General features: G+C 46.8%; 1 protein-coding gene across 1 annotated transcript in view; it reads left to right on the forward strand.

The window, feature by feature from the left end:
* Nucleotides 1-24,061, forward strand: part of Ephb1 (EPH receptor B1) — a 437,502-nt gene that overhangs the window by 268,128 nt on the left and 145,313 nt on the right. Inside the window, exon 4 of the mRNA XM_041677153.1 lies at nucleotides 18,040-18,195. Coding sequence (XP_041533087.1) covers nucleotides 18,040-18,195 — 156 coding nt within the window. The remainder of the gene's footprint in view (nucleotides 1-18,039; nucleotides 18,196-24,061) is intronic.

Genomic DNA, 24,061 nt, shown 5'->3' on the forward strand with positions numbered 1-24,061 from the left:
CTGAAATGTACTTCCTTATTTTATTTGCCAAGCTCATGCTTCACAACCCACATGACCTGTCACTTCCTCCAGGAAGCCCTCCTCTCCCAGCTAATTGCCCGTTCACCTCTCACCTCTATGTATGTTTCTTGCAGCTGGTAACCATCATAGAGTTTTCATCAGCTTCCAGTTGATTCTTCTGCTAGAACCTAAAGGACCCGAGTTGACCTTGAGCATGCCACCCTCCTGTCTCTGCCTCCTGAGTCCTGGGGCAGGGGAGGGACAGTGCTTTCATTATTTCAGCACCTGCAGAGAGGCTCAGAGCTGGGTGGGAAAGAATGTGTCAGAACGCTTTGTCTCCTTGAGAAATCCCACGGAAAGTCAAAGAGTGTTGGTATTGCACTTACGGCCCGATTCCCAACTGGTGAGCGACTGCTCAGAAACGTGCTCGGCTTGATGAACCGATGCATTTCAAGCCCCCACTGATGAATTCGGGAGTTGAATAGCTGTCATTATGAAATAATTGACATGTCTTGGTGAGTCGACTTTGTTCCCCTGATGAAATTCTGGATTCGTATTGAGAGCAGAGATTCAGCCCTCTTACACGGGAGCAATATTGTTTCATGGCCCTTTATCCTGGTCATTAACAAATGAGGGTTGTATGCGGAAATGGGGGAAGGGGGTGAAGTCACGGCACTTCATAGAGTCAGAATGATCACTAGCCTGGCTGTGGTGACGTCTGTGTTCAGAGGCACACGGCTCACTTGGCATTCTCTGTTCTGCACCCTCACAAGGAGAGACAGCAGGGTGGCTGCTTCCATACCTGCTGACCTATCCTGAAGTTATCTGGGAAGCAGGCCTAAGCTAAGACATAGTTCACCTAGGTAACTGGACTGGCATTTCTGTGAATGCCAACTGTGGATGTCCTATGTTACACAGACAGCTGATGTCTTACTGTCTTGGAGCCTCAACTGGCACTTGTTTGAGGTGGGCACAGCGGCTTCTGTGAACACCCCGGCCCCCTCGCTGCCTGGCTGTGCAAGCATCCACTGGAGGATGCAGCTTGTTCATATATTTCTTGTGCTTCCTTCTTCCTTTGCCCCAGAAGCCACTGGAAAAAATGAATTTCCATTCCAGAGCATGCCTCTGCAGATTTCCTGGAGACCACATCCATACATCATGATTTCATGCCTGGTCAGGAATCCAGGCCAACAGGCCTCAGAGGGGAGCAGGAGCAACCTATGACATAGGCCATGGAAGCCGTGTGTGTGTGTGTGTGTGTGTGTGTGTGTGTGTGTGTGTGTGTGTGACTTTTTTTTCTTGTAAAGGCAGAGAAAGTAGGGCAAGATGCCCTTGGTGATCAGAAAGAGATGTATTTGTGTCCAAGCCTCTCATCTGGACTCAGATGTATTTGAAGCTGGGCATTTTCCAGTCTTTATCCACATATACATGAAGAAAGAAAGCTCACAGGCTTTACAAACAACATTCCACAGAAAATAGCTGGAAAGGCCGTGAGTTTGCATGCCAGGCAGAGCTGGCACTGGCTTTGAATTCTGATTCTCCAATGGATAATCTTGTCATTTTACTAGCTTGAGAGTCAGTCACCTAGGAGACCAATCCCTGGACCTGCCTGTGGGGGTATCTCTAGGAAGGTGTGGCTAAGGTAGGAAGACAGAGCCTGGATGTGAGTGGTACCATCCCATAGACTAGGGGACCAGACTAGACAGGAGAGGAGGGGAAGCAAGCAGAGCATGGGTCTCCAACCATTCCCCTCCCCACCCCTGATTGGGGATACATGTGCTCGACCCCCTCACACTCCCACAATGATGGACTGTATCCCACAGATCGAGAGCCCAAGTAACACCACCCTCCCCTAGGTTGCTTCTCGTCAGGAATTTGATCATAACAACTAGAAAAGTAACCAACATTAGTTGGGAACACTGAGCAGTTTTAACCCCGCTGAGCCTCATTGTCACTGTTAGCAAAATGAGACTGCTGGTCTCTTTCTTATAAAGCCCAGCTGAAAAGAAGGGGTATGTTGGTTTTATTTGCCTATGAGAAGCAGAAAGAAATAATGCCAGATGATTGTGCTTTTAGAAATAATGGTGGCCAAAGATGTAGTTTAACCACCCACTTGCCTAACACACGCAAGGCACAGGGTAGATCTCTAGCGACAAATTACCCAGCCCTGGGTTAGGACTTCTTACAGGTTTGGTCTCCAGCAAAACACACACACACACACACACACACACACACACACACACACCAGCAAAACACACATACACACACCTAAAAATGAGGGAGCATAAGGCTTGGACAAGCTAACTATTACGATGGGGCCATGAGGTCATTCTGAGCAAGTGACCTGTCCATAGTGAAAGCTGGTCATAGTTCATTGTCACTATTGGTTGTTATTGTATGAGACAGGGTCTCGTGTAGTCTAGGCTGGCCTCCAAAGCCCCCACACAACTGTGGACAACTTTAAACTCCTGATCTTTCTACCTCCATCTCTTAAGTTTTGAGGCTACTGGTATATGCCACAATGTCTGGCTTGTTATTTCATTTGTCTGTTGTGAATATGGGATTTATACTTGTTTGTGTGAGTGCACACATGGAGGCAGAGGCCCAAGGTGTGGGGTGTCTTCGAGCATTCTCCACTTTTATTTCCTCCCTCCCTACATGTTCATGCTTGTAAGGTGTGAGTGTGGCCATACATGTGCCACAATGTGCGTGCGCAGGTCATTGGACAGCCTTAGATGCTGGTCCTCACCTTCTGTTTTCTTTGAGGCAGGGTCTCCTGTTTTTCACCACTGTGTACTCCAGGCTAGCACCTCAAGCTCCCAGGGATTATCTCTTCTTTGCTTTACATCTTGCTGTAGTAGCACTAAGTGACATGGACTATGGCATCTGACTTTTATGTGGAGTCTTGGAATTCAGACATAAGTCTTCCTGCTTTTGCAGAACGCACTTACCAATTGAGCCATCTTCCCAGCCTCCCATCTTTTAATATTTAGGATTTCTGCTGAACCAAAAGCTCACTGATTCAGGCTGGCTGGTTCCTGAACTTCAGGGTATCTACCTGTGCTTGTCCCCTGCCTCCCCGGCACTGGGGTTCCAAGCATGCTCTACCATGCCTGGCTTCTTAAGTGACTTCTAAGGTCCTGAGCGTGGGTTGTCATGTAGGTACCTTACCAACAGGACTGTCTTCCCAGCCTTGTTGCTACAATGAATAAGACAACTTTTACGAACATCAAGGCTATCTTAGAGATGATCTTGATTGGTGGTGACTGGCTTGATACAGATATTGCACCCAAGCACCCCACCCTGTTCCATGCCTGTAGAAGATGTCAGTCTTTCATATCTTTAAGAGACCTTTGATAACCTGGCTCCAAAATCTGCCCAAAGGAAAACAGGATCCTTCCTCAGCAGTGAAGGGACCAGTTTCCCATCCACCTGTCTAGCTGGATACCAGTCACTCTTTTAGCCCTGATCTCATGATCCCTGTTTGCTTCGGGTAAGTCCTTTCTGCCTTCATAACTATTCAGAGCCTGGTCCCCATTTCCCGCTTCTGTAGGGCATATGCTCAGTCTGTCCCTCTACTCCTTCTCCGCCTCCCTTTGCAATCCCTGTGGAGTTGCATGGCTTTTGCTCCTTAAGTTCACACTCAGACCTAAGCACTTAAGTGCACCCTTGCCCCCTCTAATCTTTGCCTCCCTTAATAACACTTACCTGGTACTCCTGAAGGTAGTAGGTGGTAACAGGTCAGTCTAGGAGGCTGCAGACAGGGAGGACATGGGCTCCCTGGAGAACACAGCTACCCAACCTTTCCCATCTTTCTCTGCCAACTCAGGCTGCCAGTGTGAGATCCCCATCACTCCTTTCCCAGTCCCAGGGCTAAAGTAAGAGTTACCCTCACAGCACTGCACAGAATGGGGTGCCTTTCCCATCCACCACCTGCAAGCACATTTTGTTAGCTCACAGATGCCTTTGGGGATGGCAAGGTCTAGAGTAAAACTCGTGGATCAGGAAAACAGCATCGGCCAAATCCCCCACCTTCAGCCTCTGTACAGAACCCAGGTGAACACGAGTTATTCTCTGCAGTTGAACTTGGATGCTATTATACTTGGGTGCTTATTATAATCTTATTATCCCAGCACTGATCATGACTCATGGGTCATTCTACTTTCTCAGCAGTGGCCTTGAGACCTCTAGTGACTCCATTCACCATCCCTGTGTTGGAGGATCTAAGACACCGTCAAATAGGCCCCCTTCTGAGGTGTTTGACGTGAGCCAGCTGGACTTGACTTCAGTGCCTGCCCACTCTTGCCTGCTGGTGTTGCCTTGCTCTTCTCCTCTGGCCTTCTGTCAAGTGGGTGCACAGCCATGCCTGCTCTGCCACACAGGCAAGGTCAGCACTGCACAGGCAGGCAGATCTCTCACTCCTTATCTGTCCAGACAGGTTTGAAGACTCAACGCGAGTGTTTCAGCCCCAAAGCTTTGCTCCACCGTTACCACAAAGTAGAAGTCATTTGTTTGGTCTGCCCATCCCCCACGCATGCTATATAATATCGCTGGCAGATTTATGTGTTTGCAGCTTGGTGACCTGGGGGAAAGCTGCAGACTCCACGGTGCCCATTTTTACTCCTGGGTTTCCGTAAAGGTCACAGCAAAATTATTTTGTCAAGTACACCACGGAAGGGGGGAATCTTAATCTTATACTTACGCAGCACTCGACCTCCTCCAGAGATGCGCCCCCCCCCCCGCATGCTCACCTCTACATCACTCTTCTGCTCTCACCAGCGCACATGGAGCGCATAATTGGGCGCCTGGCTTCCCAGTTGGCAAGGAGGCTGTGTGACGGGATGACCTCTAAGGCGAGAGAGAAAGAGTAGAGGGGAGTGGGGTGGAGGCAAAGGTGAGCCTCTGGGAGCTGTGTTAGACCCATCCTAATACCAAGGCCCTGTAGGCACGTAGAACAGGACTGGACACCGGCCTGTTCTGATGTTCCCCTGACTACCTACCTCAGGCCAACACTGCCTTCTTTTCCCCATTCCAGGTCTGGGATGTGGCAGACGTCTTTGAGTTACAGTGGCTGCCTCAGTGTTGTGTTAAAGATCCTCAGCTTGGCCAGCGTGGTGATCGATGCCTTTGATCCCGGCAACTCTGTGGGTTCAAGGCCAGGCTAGTCTACATAGTGAGAACCTGCCTCACAAATCAATAAAATAAATAAATAAATAAATAAATAAATAAATAAATAAATAAAAAAGAAGATCCAGAGTTCTACTCTACATTAGTCAGGAATGAGTGTGCTGATTGATTAGTGATGTCTGCCGCAGCAGTCAGGAGCAGAGGCACTGTCCTGCATGTTAGCTAACCTGGTCTAGGGTATTTTGTTTCAGAGGACTTTTCTCACGCTGTCTGCCTGTGATGTGTGAGCTCATCAAAATCACAGAAGGAAGAACCTGGAAAAGGAGGCCCATAGCAACCTTCCTACAAGAAAGCCCTATTCTGCCTTGTCATATTTGGAGGGGGAATGAGATTTGTCCCATACACCCAAACCTAGTTGCTTTTCTCTTTTCTCTTTCTTTCCTCATTTCTTTTCACTTGGTGCATGCTACCATACACAACTCTGATGTGCATCCCTGTGCGCATGTGTGTGTGTGCATGCAGGTATATGTGCCTCTGTGTGTGTGCTTGCGCGTGTGCGCATGTTCTGATTTTGTTTTGGAGCTCATGCTAAGAAAGCAAAGGAGGCAGGAAAAGGTGGTGTCATTCTAGGGAAGACTTACCACAAGCTACCCTGCTTGTGCCTGAGGCTTGGGCAGGAGCAAGCAGCCTGTCCAACCCTTAGAGACCCACTGAGCACTCACCTCCATTTATCTGAAGAACTTGTTTGGAGTTATTTGAATCCATCAAGGTGTTTGTTGGGGAAGTGCTTAGAAACAAGGCTTTTCTCTGAGGGTAAACACGGCAGTTTGAAAACACAGGAAGCTGCCTGATGGCCAGCATATGTCCTGCTTGTCCACGGCGGGCACACAGCCACCAGACTGATGGCATTTTTAGAACATTGACAGCTGGGCTCTGCTGGGGAGGGGCTGGGGGTACACAGGGCTGAGGAGGGGATTTTCCCCGCCCTTCCTGATACAAAGGGAGCCTAGGATGACTCCCTGAGGGTCCCTGTGTGGACAGACAACCTGGGGCTCATTAGGGTGCCTGAACTGATCTGGTCCCCACCTTTCTCTGTATTGAATACTGGGTAGCTGAAAGGGAAGCAGGGAGAGGATGCTACCTCCTTAAAAGAGGCATCGGTCCGTAGAGCATCAGTTCCTCCATGCCCCAGCCTGGATCGTCCTCTTTATCCCTTTCATTTTGTGCTCACTGCCTGGCTGCAGCTTCACCTTCTCAAGGACTTACCACCGTGTGTGTGTGTGTGTGTGTGTGTGTGTGTGTGTGTGTGTGTATTCTCTTGTGTTTGCAGGTACACACGTGCCAAGGTGGGCCCTCACCTTCCACCTCATCCTAACAACAAAGTCTCTTGCTTGTCACACACTGCTATGTCCATATTGTCATGGGTACTAGGGACCTGACCTCTGGCCCTCTTGCTTTGAAGGCAAATGCTTCTTACCTACGGAGCCATCTCCACATTTCTCAAAGAGGCCTTGATCCTGCCCTGGAGCCCACGCTTGAGAGTTAAACTTCTGACTGAATTTCCACCGGGCGTTTCACACACCAGGTTTGCTGTGCGCAGCAACTTCTTAGCCAGTGTGAACTTGACAGCAGACAGGAAAAGGCCTCAGATGTGCACCAAATAAATGACAGTGACTTGGGGGACACTGACAGTGGCTGAAGAGGTAGAGTTGAAGACATGGAGATGCAGGGGTACATGGGAGAACTAAGTTAAGTGAAGGTGTTCGGTACCAACCTTTAGGCCACTCAAACCCCACTTCCCCCTCATACCCCGGCCCCCCTCAATCCCACTCCCCTTCATACCTCACTTCCCCTCATACACCACTCCTTCTCAACCCCACTCCCCCCCATACTCCATTCCCCATCATTCCCCACTTACCCCTCATGACTTTCTTCTCACTTCATACCCTATAAGTATGGCTCAGATGGAAAGGTATCCTGGTAGCCAGGAGCCAAGAAATACCACAGTCATACTTCACAACAAACTTCACACAAGAGATTTATTAGGAGAAAAAAAAACAAACAAACAGGAGGGTGGCTGCCTCTGCTCCACTGAGAAACAGCAGCAAACTGAACAGGATACAAGGTTTATATAGAGCTTCTTGGGAAAGGAGTGGAATTTTTTAGGGTGGAGATTGGTGGGGTTTCATGTCCAGAGATTGAGGTTTTTATTCTGTAGCGTGGAGGCAGAGTCCAGCAGTTGGGGCAGTTGGAGTATTCTGTGGGTGAAACCTGGCAGTTAGAAATCAGAAACCTGACAGGAGATGGGCTTGACCACTCGTGTGGTCCTTCCCACACTGTCCATGGTCAGAGTGACTCTCCGACATTCTTCTATTTGAAGAAAATATTTGTCTATATAAAAAAGCAATTTAAGTTTACTGCATAAAATGGGAAAATATAAATCAGAAAATATGGGAAACTTACCCCCATCTCATTACTGTATACTTAAAATTTATAAAAGCATTATTACAGGTACTGGAGGATATGGTCTGTTCCTATTATATGTGGTTTTTTTTATTCAGTCACTAATAAATAATATTTGTACAGGTCACTAAGCCTCCTAATAGAAAGTAAGTTAAATTGTGTACGGTGTTCCCATTAATGGTTTTTAGGTTGTCCCTTTTCCATGTTATAAATTGTCATGAAAACACCATAGTTCTGTTCTGAGTCACATATGGTTATCTCTGTAGGACGAATTCTGTAGAATGAGCACCATAAACACTATTTAGACTTTTTCCCTCTCTGGATCCCATCTTCCTACACTGATGAGTCCCTCAAGGTCCTGGGAGTGAGCAGGCCACCTGACTCAAGGCCTGGCTAGTGCCTTGCCAGGAACTTGCTCGGTCTTTCTTCATCTCCTGTCAACATCTTTAAAGATTGTGAGGACCAAGGAATATGCAGGACCAGGCTCGCTGTCTGCCCAGTGTTTGCCTGGTAGCCACTCCTGTGTTGACTGTTATTGTCTCCTGCCCTGTGCATGGGTACCTATGTCCTGTGTGTAGACTCTGGATTTCCTTCACACAAAGCAATTGGGGTGCTTATGCTACTTCTCTGAGGTCTAAGGGCACATGAAGGGCCTGCCAGCTGTCCCCAGTAATTCCTGCCATATCTTCCACCTTTCCCTTCCATCCAGAGGCAGGCTGGGGCAATGAATAATCTCAGTGAAACCCCACTCACTGGCTAGCCTGAGAAAGGTCTCAGATCCCCTCGACCAAAGAATGTTCAGCCCTTCCCAGCTCAGCCCTTCCTTTTCCTTGTCCTCTCCTTTCCCTACTGTATTTGCTCCCTCATCTCCCTCCAGCCCCACCCCTCCTGGGCTGTGCTGGGATAAAGTCAGTCTGTCCCTTGAGAGGCTGTCGGGAAGGTCTGCTGGGTGTAAATGCTGCATGGGCAAGGACAGAGTTCTTTTCCCTGTGACATCCTAGAGTCCTGAAGGTCTCCCTACCACTCTGAGGATGCGTGAGTCTAAAGACTGGTCCTTCTAGTTCTGTCTGCTGGGTTCAGGACAGGTCTGGGTTGAAGACACAGTCATACCCAAGAGGATCCAGCTCAGTCCTGTTCTCCAAGTGAGTCCCACCCTAACTTTTCTGTTCTGGGTCCTTTCCTACCTCGACTTCTGTCCCTGTCAAAATCCCAAGGGCTGAGATGGGATGAGCCTGTGCCCCTCATTTGTAGATAGATAAAGGTTCCAGAGTGTGGTGGTTTGAAGTGGTTTGCTTACATTCACACTCCAGCAACCAGGAGCGTCTTAGACCCACTTTTCAGACCCACACACTATTTCAGCATGGGCTGTAGGACTTGGCACGACCCCCTGACATAGCTGGTCTGGATCAGAGCCATCTCAGGTGCTGGCGAGTCTCATCTTGGCCAGCTCTGCTCACATTGCACACAGTGAGCGCTTGAGCACCAGCCATCTATTTCTCCCTGTTCTGGAAGCTGGGCGGTCCAAGAGCGAGTTGCCTGTGTGCTTTGCAGATAGCGCTGAGATCAGAGAGAAAAGGGCTGTCTTTCCCCTCTTCTTGTAAGAGCACTAAGAGGCTCTTCCCCCCTCCCCAGGATCTAATCACCCCCAAGGACTCCAGCTCTAAATGCCAGTTGATTTTAGGGAACACAAGCATGCAATCTGCTGCATTAGTATAGACCACTAGAAAACACCCCTTTGACCTTGGCCCAGGGTTTCAGGTCAACCTTGTACTAGATTCTGAGAGAGTTTAATGTGCCTGGCTACCCGCTGAGGTCCCTCCACCTGAGGACCTTATTCTTCTCTTAGGACTTTTGATCCTGTCTTGTGGTTTCTCCATTGTATTGAGGCAAAGCTCCCCCCCCTCCACCTCATATCAAACTCACCTCTTCAGCATCTTCCATGCTAATGAGTTCCTGACTTGCTACCACTGCTGCTGTGTGAGTAGCTTAATGGCACTGTGACTTACAGTCTGTGTCAAGATGTCTGCAGAACGCATCAATTTCAGCGAGTGTCATCATGAGTGACATGAGCGTATGACACAACTAAGTGTCCCAACTGCACAGTCCATTACAGCTGGCACTGGGCCCAGGGAGGAAAGACCGGAAGACCTGTTTGGTTTCGCATGCCCTGGGTGATGTAGAATGGAATGCCCCCTGGCCCATTTCCTCCACAGCCCCCATCACTATTCCGTGGTCCTGGCCACTTCTGCAGCTGCTCCAAGCTTTCCCAGGCAAGTGGGGTCCTCTTTGTGAGTCCTGGTGCACGCTTTCCCCTCTGCCCCACTCTCTTATCTCTGCATCTGCTTTAACAGCTCCGCTGAAGGCCTGTGAAGGTGCTGACTCCTCTGGGCAGCCTCCTCTACCCCATTTGCTTCCCACTTCCTCTCAAAAGAACAAGGCACCGTTACCTCTGCTGTAGAGCTTTTCCCGGCTCACAGTCCACCTTATCCTGCCTTACCTGGCTCTCCTTTTTTCCCCAGTTCCCAGTCCATGTCATCCTGCCTTACCCAGCTCTCCTCGGGTTCAGAACCTGCATCCAAACATCAGTATCTGCTGCAAAAACATTTAATATGTAGTGAATATATGTTCTTTGATTACTAAACCGTGTGTGTATATCACAAAATACTGATAAATATCCAAAGTAATAATAATTAATAATTCAAACTTCTACTTTTCATTTTAGTTAGTATGATATGAATAATATATTTAATGAGACTCCTAGTCTTTATATAGTTTCAGAATTCATTTCTCAATAATTTTTCTAAGATACAATGTTAATGATTATATTATATTCCACTATATGAATGTTGCATATTTACTTAGTCAATATTTTCTTATTAGACTTTTAAGTTCCTCTTCCTTTCCTCCCTCCATTCCTTTTCTCCTTCTGTCTTTTCCTCCCTATCTCCTTTCCTTTCTTCCGCCTTAGAAATAACACTGTGACAACTGTCCATGAACAAATCTTTCTCCACATTTTCCTGCTTTTTCTTTGGAAGTCTTAACCTTTGAATAAGGGCTTTGAATATTTTGAGATCTTCATCAAACAATTCTCCAGAAAAATCTGCAAGAATACTCACTGTATAGGCCTGCCCCTAGTTCCTACCCTCAAATACAGGATCTTTTGTTGCAGTTGCTGTTGTCACTACTTTGATCTTTGGGGCATTAACCCAGTAGACTTTCAGTGTCCATCCATTTTAACCAGGCGTAACACATGGGAGGCTTGTGCTGTGTACAGGAGAGAGGAAAACACAAACATGAAAATGCCTAGAGTCAGACTTCGGAGAGCATCCAGACTACTGCAGTGGATGGATGGGTGGGTGGATGCATGGATGGATGCTTAGATGGATGGATGGAAGAACGGGTAGATGAGTGGTTGTTTGAGTATATAGGTTGGTGGATGGTTGGGTGAGTGAATGGCAGGTGGTGGATGAATTGCTAGGTAGATGGGTGGGTGGGTAGATGGAGGATGGATGGATGGATGGGTGGATATGGATGGGTAGACGACGGAAGGATGAGTGGTAGTGTAGTGAGTGGTAGGTAGACTGACTGATTGATGGGTAGGGGGAGTGGATGGGTGGGTAGATGGGTATAAGGATTGATGTATGTGTGAGTGAGTGGAGTAGATGAATGGGTGGATAGGTGGTGGGTGGATGGATGGTTAGAGTCAGTACTCATGGGGTGAGACCCCTCGAGGACTCTAGCCCCAAGAACTAAGGAAGGAGCCATGCAGAACCCTGCTCATGGTCCCTCACTACCACAAGTAACTTGCAGTTCTGAGAAACTGCAAAGAGAGGTCTGCAGAGTGGGAACAACCCATGGAGGTAGTGGGGGTGGGGGGGGCTTTGCTCTGTGAACCTCTCTCTTCCCAATCATGAATGTGCTCAGCCCCTTCACTCTCAGCCCATGAGGCAGGCAGACCTCCCTGAACCAGCTGCTCAGTTACACCTGCCTTGAGAAAGAGGCCCAGGATCTTAAGCAGGGGATGAATATTCATGGGCATGAACCTTTGCAAACTCATTTGGGGAAAAAAAAATTAGATCAAGAGAAGTAATCAGATTATTAAAAAGAGAGTGCAAGGACAGAAGGCAGTGGCAGAGAGAAAACCCACATTTAAAATGCAAAGAGAGAGCCTCTTCCTGCTGAGCAGCGCTGACCTCCTGGACTATGCACCGAGAATAGTTAAGCTCTCCTCCATTTCTGCTGCATAAAAATGTTTTCTGAGTCCTCCACTGAGAAGGGAGGCGAGGGAGGCAGGGGCACCCTCCACCTCTGAAAAATTATCAAATAATATTTTGAGGTTTCCGTCTTATCTTCCTTAGATATCAGGAAAAATTGTGAGAGCTAAAGAGGCTCTGGTGAGTGCTGAGTGACAGGTTAAAGGGCTCCAATAAAGATTAGATGGTCCACTATCTCCTGAGGAAATTGCATAAAAGTGGTTATTCCCTCTTGCTTCTATTAATTTCCTCTTCCTGGCTGCTTGGAGAAGCTTCATAACCTGATGCTGCAGACGGGGACGGGAGGCGCTTTCCATTATCTCAATCACTGCACTGTTTATGAGACACTTAATCTGTTTCTTTATAAAGTAATAGTACTGTAGGTGATGGATTCCGTGTCACTGGAAGGCTTCGTGCAGGGACGGGAGGAGAGGGGCGTTCTCAAGAGCATTGTAAGCAGCAGGCAATTTGTTACAGCTTTGAGGCACTGAGGAGTTGTGGGGGGTCGCATTCCAAGGTGACCTTCTGCTAGAGCTGACACGTGCCAACCTCCTTGTGTTGCTCAAAGGGAGAGGGAAATGTGTGTTCTGCTTGGACGATGGGAAGCATGTATGTGCTTCGGGGTAGAGTAGTCAGGTCCCATCCTCTCCCTCTGCTGAAGCCAGGAATAGGGAGAGAGGCTGGAGAGTGTATGCCTGCCCCCAACTCTGCTCTCCCAGGTTAGCCTCTGTCTGAACCTGGTCACTTTCAATGAAGGGAAGTATCCTCCTCGTTTTTAAAGAAGCGAGACAACTGTGGTCCCTCTCCCTCTGTGCCAGAAATATAGCCCCATGCGATGGTGTCTTGCTATCTTTCAGGAATACACAGGGAAGTGCAAGTGCTCTTGACTGCCCACACACCCTTATAATCATGACCATATGCTCCTTGCCCAGGTCCTCTTTGACCTCCCCAATTCTTCCACCTCTTGCTTGCTTTGTCATTATTCTCCCTTCTGAATCTTTTATTGTTGGACTGCCCCTGAACTAGCTGTATAGCTGAGGATGATTTTGGACTTCTGATCCTCCAGCCTTCACTTCCCAAGTATTGAGACTGCAAGCATGTACCACCCTTTCTGGCTTACAAAGGGATCAAGTCAACAGTTTTGTGGGTGCTAGGCAAGGACCTTAGCAACTGAGTCTCATCACTAGTCCTCCCTTCCTGAATCTTGTCTCCTAGGAAGCTGTTTCACGTGGTCCTCATCGTATAAAGCTGGATTCCCAAAATATGTGTGTCCTGCATGACTGATCTCTAGTGTACACACAAGTGTAGTTCTGCTATAGAAGCAGTGTTCTGTTGTCCGCTTCAGCCCATCAGAAAGGGAGCCCCTAAAGTCCAATACTCCATTTGTATGCACAGCTCTGTTCCTCTAACGTATCCTGGCTTCCAACAGGTCCTCAGCAAACAGTGGCTGAATGGCGGCTCTCAGCATCATAGTGATGATTGGATCATGGTTCTCTATAGAGGAAGAAAACTAGATTTTCCAATATCAAGTCAAAGAGCTGTTATCTACCTCAAAAGTGTTCACGCATGACTAAGAATATTTTACTGGTTTTTTTTTATAACTCAATCATCTCTTTTTCATTCCCTTTCTTCCTTTTCATGTGTGTGTATGTGTGTGTGTGTGTGTGTGTGTGTGTGTGTGCACGCATGCATGCACTTAAGTGCAACAGGTCCTCACACGGGTGCACACACACACACACATGTTCGTGTGGTGGGCACATGCATGCGATGGTGCTTGAGAGGAAGTCAGAGGTTAGGAAGGTAACACGGCGTGTTAGTCCTCAGCTCCTGCTTTGTCAGAGGCAGAGTTTCTTACTATTTTTCCCCTGTGTGTGGCAAGCTAGCTGGCCTATGAGATCCTGGGGATTCTCTCAGCCTCTCATCCCACTATAGGAGCACTGGGATTGTGTTCTGGGATCCAAACTCGGGACTAACACTTGCACAGTGAGCATGTGCCCACTGAGTCATGCTTGCTCGGACTGGCAGGCCCTTGACACTCATTTATTTGGTCTACGTGTCTGCATAGTCCTTGCCAGAACTGACTCAAACACCCCACTTATCACTTCTATTAAAACTGCCCTTTCTCAAGAAAAGCCCGCTCGTCTTACTTATTTTTCTCAGTAAAAAAACAATGGTGTCAACATTTCTTTCTGATTAGTGGCATCTGATACAAGATGAGCTTAAAAGGTTTTGTGGACTAGCCTGACACTTTAACTGTTATTTAAAGCATAAACTATATGAGAAAATATTGTGCCAGCAGGATTACACATCACAATCCCAAAGTTAAGTACATAGATTTAGAAAGACTATCCTTACAAGTCAGAGACTGCCTGTTCACAGATTTCATTAAACTGCTAAACACGTGAAATGGGAATATTTTGGAATTATAGATAAAATATATCTTATAGATATAATAAATCACTAATCACTCAGACAGAAACAGTCTAGGTGGGAACACTAAGGCTTTAATGCCTTCGTCGGGGCACCACCTGTCTTTTCTGACTTTGACTTGTAAAGTTATTTCAAAGGGAACTTGTCTTTCTAAAGGGTCTGTGTAAACTGGGCTGAGGGGAGCTATCCTGGTGGGGACAGGTGAGTGCCAGCTGTTCCAGCTGTGTCACTTATTTGCATTTGTTCAGTTTTGCTGACCTGTGTGTTGTCAGCAGAACAAATAGATCCCTTCTATAGATAATCAAATCTATAGGCTCTGAGGGCTGCTGTCACTCACAGATGCTCACCTGGGTAAAATCAGCACATCTGGACGGCAGAGCTAAGATGCTGCAGCCATGGCCCAGTTCTCAGTTCCTTGGGGACGATAGAGTCAGATCTGTCTAAGCCCTCTGTCCTCCAACCGTTTCTGGACCTCTCTCTATGGTCCAGTTTGTGAGGTTCTGGGGAAATGTTTTAGTAAGAAAATTGTTTGCTGTGTAAGCACAAGGACCTGAGTTCACAACCCTGGAAGCTGCTTAATAAAAAACGGTACAGTGGCATGTGTCTGTAACCTCAGTGACAGAGGCAGGGGTAGAGGCAGGAGAACCTCTGGAATGCACAGGCTGGCGAGTTTAGCAGAATTGGTGAGCTCTACATCCAGCAAGAGACCCTGTGTCAGAAATAAGGTGGACAATGATAGAAGAATACACCTAATTTTGACCCCTTATCTCCACAGGTACATATGTACATATTAGTGTACAAATACTGCTCTTGCACCTGCATATGTGCAGAGAGGGACAAAGAGAGAGAGACTTCACACAGTAAACAGTAAAATAACTAGTACCCTCTCCCCTCTAGTTCCTCTCCTTAGGGCATCCTTTGAATTCAGAGACCCAGTCCCCCAGAACAGAGGCCTCCCATTCCTTTATCAGAAATCTCAGAGAAAGGCATTTTCAAATCCCCCTTCCACTTGTGGATATCAGGAAGACTGTTTATGCTGTTAACTTATTAAATGTAACGCAAGGTGGCTTTTAAGTGCTGAGAAGCAAGTGAAAACACTTTGTTCTTCTTGGACCAGTACATTAGGAAAATTACAGTGTGGCAGAGACTGAATACGAATGCATGAGTAGTCACCAGCTCCCCTCCCCTTTCCAGGAAGGCGTCCTGCCACATGGAAGCAGCTGAGGCTTCAGAACCCAGCAGGGCAGGAGGAACACTAGAGACTCAGTGCAAAGGGATGCACACTTATCTGGGAGAGGAGAAAGATGCAGAGAGAGAGAAGGGCAAGGGGGAGGGGGAGAGAGCCCAGTGAGTAGGCTCAGAAAGGTGACTAGTAAGCCAGAGTTTTTGGCTGCCCCAAGTATGGTAGTTCATGCTTTTTGCTTGGGGTTTTATTGATTGAGTCTTTTGTTTGAAAATTCAAATGTACTCTTTTTATTGCTACAGAGGTTTTCTTTTGGATGTGCTAACATGTGTCTGTGAATGACCTATCTCGGATGTGGGTTACCATGGCAATTGTTTGCCCATCATTTGTGATACAGCAGTATATCCAGGGTGTCCCAGGGAATGTGAGTCCCAGGGGATGTGCTGCAGAGGAGACCTTCTTGGTAAAGACAAAAAGAAGCCTAGCATTGGAGACCTCACTTTCTGAAGTTCTGAGGCATTCTGTAGTAACTGATTAACTTTATTCTTAGGTTCATATTTTCTGTATGTAATAAGCATGGAAAACTCAAGAACTTGTATTCCATGGAATGCAGTTGGCTTACACCATTCGATAATGTTCCATTTCACAGAGGCTTCCTCTGCTCTGCAATGGGCTCCCATCCAGGGCATATCTAGTGTAACTGGAGACTGTTTCCTCACTTCAAGTGAGCAGCTGATGAAGGAATCCCCACATAGGAGACTATTCTTTCTTCTTGTCTTGGCAGAAAAGTGGTAGATGTTTTGGAACTAGCTTACATGTGAACCATCACCATCATTTCTCCCGCTGAGGGATCCTGTGTATGTTCGTAACCTCTGTATGTCCCAACTTTCTCATTAGCAAAATGGAGATAATAATAGCCACCCCATAGAGTAATGTCCGTAAAACACTTAACAAGGTGAGCTAGCAGATGGTGGCTACTGCTATCATTAAAGAATCCTCCTCACTTTTCAGGAGGGAACAATATATTTGAGAAGATGAGCTGCATATAAGTGGAACCTTTACAACAGCCCTGTTCAGGCAACAATCACATCATATTATACTAGTATCCTGGCTAGTTTTATGTCAATTTGACACAAGCTAGAGTCATCAGAGAGGAGAGAGTCTCAGTTGAGAAAAATGTCTCCTTAAGATGGGACCATAGACAAGCCCCTGGGGTGTTTTCTTAGTTAGTGACATTGTGGGTGGTACTATCCCTGGGCTGGTGGTCCTGGGTTCCATAAGAAAAAAGGCTAGGAAGGCCATGGTGAACAAGCCAATAAGCCGCACTCCTCTGTAACCTCTGCATCAGCTCCTGCCTCCAGGTTTCTGCCCTGTGTGAGTTTCTGCTCTCACTGCTTTTGATGGTGAACTGTTACATAGAACTGTGAGTGAAATGAACCCTTTCCTCCCCAAGTTGATCTGGGTCATGGTATTTCATCACAGCAATAAAAGCCCCACTAAGACAAATAATGTGGCCACAGTGGATCCAAAATTCCTAGAAGGCAACTTGTGGCACCTGCAGCAAAGTCTCAGATGATGTACAGTCAATACTTGTTGAATGGATTCGTGAGGTTTGTAGGGAATCCAAACAAGTTACCCAATCATAGCTGGCTTTAGGGATACAGGGAGAAGTGGGGAATGAATTGGTAAAGACAGTCCTTGGGGAAATAGGGACAATGGAACTATAATTTGGGGGGATCAGCAAGCATGAGACCACATGTCTCAGGTCTCAGTGGATGAGATGTGACCACAGCTTGTGGGGCAGTGTGAGGACAAGCATTGCATGGCATGACTCTTAACAGCCTGGCTCTCCAAGAAACTCAGAGAGGTACCCATCAATGAGGACACCCTGAGTAAGCACCTAGCTGTGTCCTTTGTCCCTAACCTTTCCTGTTGCTGCATGTATGAAAGGTGACTCCAAGCACATGACACAAGCTGCCTTCGAGACCCCCTCTTTTACTCTCCCTGTCCTAGAAGCATATGAAGAAGCAATTATGGTAGAATGATGTTGTTAAGGTAGTGACCTTGAAATCACCTTAATTTTTCTTTTAAAAAAATGCTTGTGAATTCTAGTTCTTTAACCATCATTCATGCAAATGCTAATGAATACATCCCAGTGGCCCTTGCGTTTGTTGCAATATGACATTTAAGAGTCAGAAGTCTGGTCATTGCCAACAAATACCCCATTTTTTATCTGCGACTATGAGGTTACATTTCAAGTGCTTGGGAGAGGCCCTGACTTTTAAGGTAGGAGGAATGACTAGACATTTGTGTACCGGATACCCAGATAAACATTAGACTCATCTTACTAATAAAATCTGTTGACATACCTGGGAGAGGAAAATCACTGAGAAGGGCCATTGTCAAGATGTTTGGAGAACTGAAATATTAAGCAGGGTTTTCTCCATCTGAGATGCTCACTTGGTGTGAGGAGGTAATTCAGCTTTGTTTTGCTTAAGGATGACAAAACCTTCATTTTTATTTTCAGGGAAGGGTATCTGGATGCCATTCCTCCATAACTCTTATATAAACTTTGTGTTTTAGCCTGCCCTGCCGGGACCTTCAAGGCCAGCCAGGAAGCTGAAGGCTGCTCCCACTGCCCCTCCAACAGCCGCTCCCCTTCAGAGGCTTCTCCCATCTGCACCTGCCGGACCGGCTATTACCGAGCAGACTTTGATCCCCCGGAAGTGGCGTGCACTAGTAAGTGTCTGATAAGGGCTGTGGGCTGGGGGGTCCGACTCCTGTACTGTACAAATGGTGGACCTTGGGCCAAGGAGAGAGCCAGTCATACTTCTAAGGAAATGCTAAGTGGGGTGCTGGCCGTGGTACTGAAGCAGAGGGCTGCTCTTTCATCTCAGCAGGGTACCTGTGGTTAAGATTGCATTCTTCCCTGATTCTCTTTCCAGGTGTGAGAGCTTTCTTCTCACAAGCCCCTAGGACAGCTTCTTCCCACAAAAGTTTAAAAATGGCCTATCTAGAGTTCTTTGTGTGCAAAATCAAAATCTACTCCTATATTGCAATAACTTGTAACTTGCAGTTGCCTCCTCCAAGATGCCCCTCCCTCCCGGTCCTGCAGTTGAAAACTTCAGTGTATCTTCTCAGTGTCTGATCCCCTGGTAGTTCTCAGAGTTTTGCTGATTCTCCATTTACTTAGTAATTGCCATAGATACCACTGGAAAGTCCTTGAATATCAGGTCTAAATATTCATCCCCTTTGTCCCTTGTAGTGTCCCACATCTGAGCTCCGGCCAGATGATAAGACCGGAAACCTGACTACAGTGTCCCTCTCAGTGCAGTAAATTCTAGAAACTGGGAGTTAATGCATCAGCTCTGTCTGCTCTCCCATTATCTGCTATGAAAAGAAAAAGCAGCCTTTCTTCTAAAAGCAGAGAAACGACTGTACTCTTTGGCAGGGAGAGGATAATTTCCCCCTGGTCTCCTCTCCCTTAAGCACGGTCCTCCCTGAGCACCACTTTACCCAACGTTTCCCTCTCTAAGTGTTAAAGCCCTGAAGCCGGGATGATCTCACTTCGCAGTATTCCCATTGCATTCTGGGATCAATATTGCAGGTTAGCCTGTAAGCAGACTAGAACTTTCTTTGGCAGTAGATGCTTTGTTATGGCTCACTGTGAGCAGGCACCTCCCCTTACACCCCTCAGACTGGTTCCCTCTCAGCCCAGTGAAGAGATCCACATTGGTATATTTCATACACATTTATAGTTTGATGGACCGAAAAAAAATTAACTGGAGTGGGTAGAAGAATTTCTCAGTCCTGGCCTTGTAGCATATGTAACCTTTTCTGGGTGCAGAGGAGAAATGAAAGCAGCTTCTAGATCAAGGTCCCGAGCTCAATCGATGCTTATAGATTTGAGCTGAGGAAAAGCTCATCACTTGTAAACTGATTTTCCCTGCCTTTCTTCTCAGGTGGGTGGAGATGAACAGAAGTGGTTCCTCTCCTGCTAGCCAAGGTCCCCATCTTTCTCTAATGGTGTCTCCCCCTCTGATTTCTAAGAGTCCCTATCCTGGATGGCAGTCTTCCATGGGCCTAAAAAACAATATTTAATATACTTCTTTAGATTCCATTAAGGATGCTACATCATGCCACTGCCCAGGTAGCCAGACCAAACACCAGTCTATACAACAGCCAGAGCATCCACCCAGCCTCTGGCAGTTTTTCTACGGGAAACACTGCCCTGTGTTTCTGCTCATAGAACTTCCCTTTGGCCAGGTTTCCTCTGCAAGGCAGCTTATCCTTATAGGCCTCTAGTTTCCCACTTTAGGAGACAAACTATCAACTCACCCAACCCAACCCATGATAAGGTCATCTGGGAGAAGTCAGATTAATGGCCAGGGACTCGGAATGTCAATGTGCTTCTGTTTTCTCCCACTTGTTTATCAAGCCTTATTTCCAGTCCCCCTTCTGGATGGGTATGAGTCTATTGAATCAGTTTTGGGGAAAATATGAACACTTCAGTGCCTCTAGTTTGGCCTTGGAAGTCCCTCATTCCATACTACCCATATTCCAAGACCATCTCTAAGTTAGACACACAGGCTTTTCCCTCCTGCCAGCTCTGGAATATTCACCAGTGGGGTTCCACTATATTCTCCTTTCCTTATTTAGATAGGGAGGGCACATGCCACTCTGGAAATTGCGCCTTTACATACCCCCTTTTATTGTGCCTCCAGACATAGAGGGAAGACTCAGACTAGAAACTGTTAAATCAAAGCACACACGGCTATGGCAGGTAGGGCCAAGTACAGCTCCTGGACACGTTGTCCCTCATCCTGGAGGGGCAAGCACTTGGTGAGGAGACTCAGGGGACAGGACATGGGTGCAATACAATGCTAGGCAAAACATGTATAAATAAAGCTACAATTTCCCTGAGCCTCATTATATATTTGATTTATTGTGTGCCAGGGAAGTACTGTATGAAAAAGTCAATTTGTTGGCTTTTATATTCTCATTAGGGTTTCCTTTAAAAGCATTCTAATTGGAGGTGCCATCTGTTCTCTTAAAAAGGCACAGCGCATCACCACAGTAAATAATTTTTCAGATACAAGGAGAATCTATAGAGTTGTTGAAGGAAGGCACAGCCCTATACCATGGCCTTAGGGCTCCTAGCTAGCCCAGAAGGTCTAGTGAGACAAGTGTGTAGGAGCCTGAGCCCAGCCAGAGACCCTGCTGGAGGCTTGGGGCTGCGAGATGCTGGCTCACTTAGTAAAACAGAGGCTTCATCTATCCTAGCAGGAAGCAACCAGAGGCTGCCCGGGCACCAAAGATAAAGAAGATCTGTCTTTATAAATGCATGGGGATGGTGAGCACCTGCTGTGACTTGGTACCATGAACCAGAACAGAGAGCAGACTGACATAGTCCAAGAGCTGGCCAAGGCCTCCAGTGTTGAAAGACCTCAGGTCTAGCTTGCAGCCATTGTCTTCAAGTGAGATTACATCAGCAGTCCACTCCTTCCTATCAAACATTTTATGAATATAAATGTAGAAATATATACACCTTACAAGGTTATAACACCTCTGCTACACTAAGGATTATTACTATATTTTCAATACTGAGGACTGAACCTATGGCCTCCTTCTTGCTAAACAAACGCACTACCTCTGAGTAATGTTTTTACCCTGCTCCTTGAACTGTCTTTAAAAAAAAAACTTTTTTTTTTTTAGAACTTGGGTCTCATTAAGCTGCCAAAGCAAGCCTGTGGTAATGCTTCCTGCCTCAGCCTCCTTTGTAGCCGGCACCATTGGGCTTGGCAATATATGCACACAAATCATATATATATATATATATATATATATATATATATATATATATATACATACACACATACATACAAACATAATGAAGCCTGTTAATCATTTGGGGTATCACATACATAGTATGTTTTTGTGATATTCAAATGTTTCTGTAGGGCTGGAGCGAGAGCTCGGTTGTTAAAACACTGATGGCCTGAGTTTAATCCTAGAATTTACAAAATAAAACTGGATGTTGTTCTGCATGCTCATAATCCCAGTGCTGGGAGGAGAGGAAGAAGCAGAGCCAGGGCTCAGTGGCCAGCTCTGCTTTGTATCCGCTCTAAAAATTGACAGTGGAAAATTTTGTAGCTTTGTCTGGGTATTTCTGTGTCTTCTTTTTAATCTACTAGGAGAGATTAGAAATTCTCTTGATGTCTGAGAGTCTCTGGCCTTGCCTGTCTAGCCTGTCTTTGAGCCTTATCAGTGAAGTCTGGGGGGGTGGGGAGAGGGATGTGAATTCCAAGGCAGCATTAAAGGGGCAGTGTGCACTCTAGTGACCTCAGGGACACAGGCAGAGTGAGCTGTTCATTCCCACAGAGTCTGAATCCATATGACCGCTGCTGGTCTGCAGACATCAAATCCCGGCCTCCCTCCCTCCTTCCCTCCCTCCTTCCCTCCCTCCCTCCCTCCCTCCCTCCTTCGCTTCTTCTCTCCTTCTCTCTTTCTTTCCTTCCCTCCCTCCCTCCCTCCCTCCCCCCCTCTCTTCTTTCCTTTCTTCCCTCCTCCTCCCTCTTCTTCCTCTTCTGCCCAAGGCTACACAGTTCTATCCCTGGCAACAGATTGCCTGACTGAAGGCTCATTGCACAGCCCTGACCCAATACTTTACCATACTCTCCCAGGTGTCTTCATCCTCCCAAATTAATCCATTCATGGGATGAACTGGGAACGTGGGGAAAAGTTAAAGGTGGGCTCCAACTGACCTCTTTCTTCTCCCTCCCAGTGAAACCCCAAAGGAAGTCTGGTGATCTGGACACGGTGCTCCACCATCAGTGAGGGGGTTCCAAAGGGTCACTTATAGTAGGGGCCTGAGACAGAAGGAGGAGAGTAAGGAGGGGGCCAGGGACAATATTGTCCCAACAGCAAGGAGTCGGGGGGGAGTCTAGGAAGGTTGTGGGCTGAGGAGCTGTTTCTGTGCTTTGAGCTTGCTATGCTTCAGTAAATACGGTTTCTTCCTTTCCCCATTTTGAATCTAGGAGATGACAACTATATTTTTTTTTCTGCCTCCACAACACAGTCAGCACAACCCCTAAAGGTTGTGCTGTGAATCTCTCCTCTCCAGCAAGCAATCCTGCTTCAGTGGGCACCAGCTACTTATTCCTTCATTTATCTGGGGTCTCACTCAATCTACCCATCTATGTAAAGCAAGTGTTTGATCCTATAGATTGAGAGACTGGTCCCCAAGGCTGTTCCTCAGCTTTGCATACTAATCAGCAGTGGTTGAACCTGTGCTCCAGACCAGTCAACTCTAAGTTGAGGTTCGTGAAAGCCACATCTTAAATTTGACTAATGTACCTGAGCAGTTCACAGGACTCTGGGAAACATGGGGTTTCCAGTTTATCATAAAGAGTATCACAGAGAGTAGGGTACATAAATGCATAGGAGCACCCTGGAGCTGCCATACCCCCAGGAGTACACTGAGCTGCCTAGAAGCTCTTTGAACCCAGTGTTTTGGGGTATTTTTTAAATTTATTTATTTATTTATTAAAGATTTCTGCCTCCTCCCCGCCACCGCCTCCCATTTCCCTCCCCCTCTCCCAATCAAGTGCCCCTCCCTCGTCAGCCCAAAGAGCAGTCAGGGTTCCCTGACATGTGGGAAGTCCAAGGACTACCACCTCCATCCAGGTCTAGTAAGGTGAGCATCCAAACTGCCTAGGCTCCCACAAAGCCAGTACTTACAGTAGGATCAAAAACCCATTGCCATTGTTCTTGAGTTCTCATCAGTCCTCATTGTCTACTATGTTCAGCGAGTCCGGTTTTATCCCATGCTTTTTCAGACCCAGGCCAGCTGGCCTTGGTGAGTTCCCGATAGAACATCCCCATTGTCTCAGTGTGTGGGTGCACCCCTCGCGGTCCTGAGTTCCTTGCTCGTGCTCTCTCTCCTTCTGCTCCTGATTTGGACCTTGAGATTTCAGTCCGGTGCTCCAATGTGGGTCTCTGTCTCTGTCTCCTTTCATCACCTGATGAAGGTTAATATTCAGGAGGATGCCTATATGTTTTTCTTTGGGTTCACCTTCTTATTTAGCTTCTCTAGGATCGTGAATTATAGGCTCAATGTCCTTTATTTATGGCTAGAAACCAAATATGAGTGAGTACATCCCATGTTCCTCTTTTTGGGTCTGGCTTACCTCACTCAGGATAGTGTTTTCTATTTCCATCCATTTGTATGCAAAATTCAAGAAGTCATTGTCTTTTACTGCTGAGTAGTACTCTAATGTGTATATATTCCATACTTTCTTCATCCATTCTTCCATTGAATGGGGTATTTTGTGCAGCTTTGTTATATAGCCTGGATTGCTTAAATCCTTGGCCATAATGATCAACTTAATCTTCATACCCCTTCTCTCCAAGACTGGGGCCTTGGACAACCCTAACCTCCTAATCAGTCCCCATCCTGAAATTTCTTGCATTTAGTTGTCTGATTCCCATGGAGATGCTAAGGCCTTCAAGGGCTGTATACTAGGAAAAAGGCAGAGAAGAAAGACTAAATACCTCTCTACAGCATCCCAGTTTCCTCCTGGTGCCCACCTGGTGTACTGCCTAG

This window comes from Microtus oregoni, unplaced genomic scaffold (assembly GCF_018167655.1).
Source record: "Microtus oregoni isolate MIOR12 unplaced genomic scaffold, Mior012 000028F_ref0000031, whole genome shotgun sequence".
Taxonomy (NCBI): domain Eukaryota; kingdom Metazoa; phylum Chordata; class Mammalia; order Rodentia; family Cricetidae; genus Microtus; species Microtus oregoni.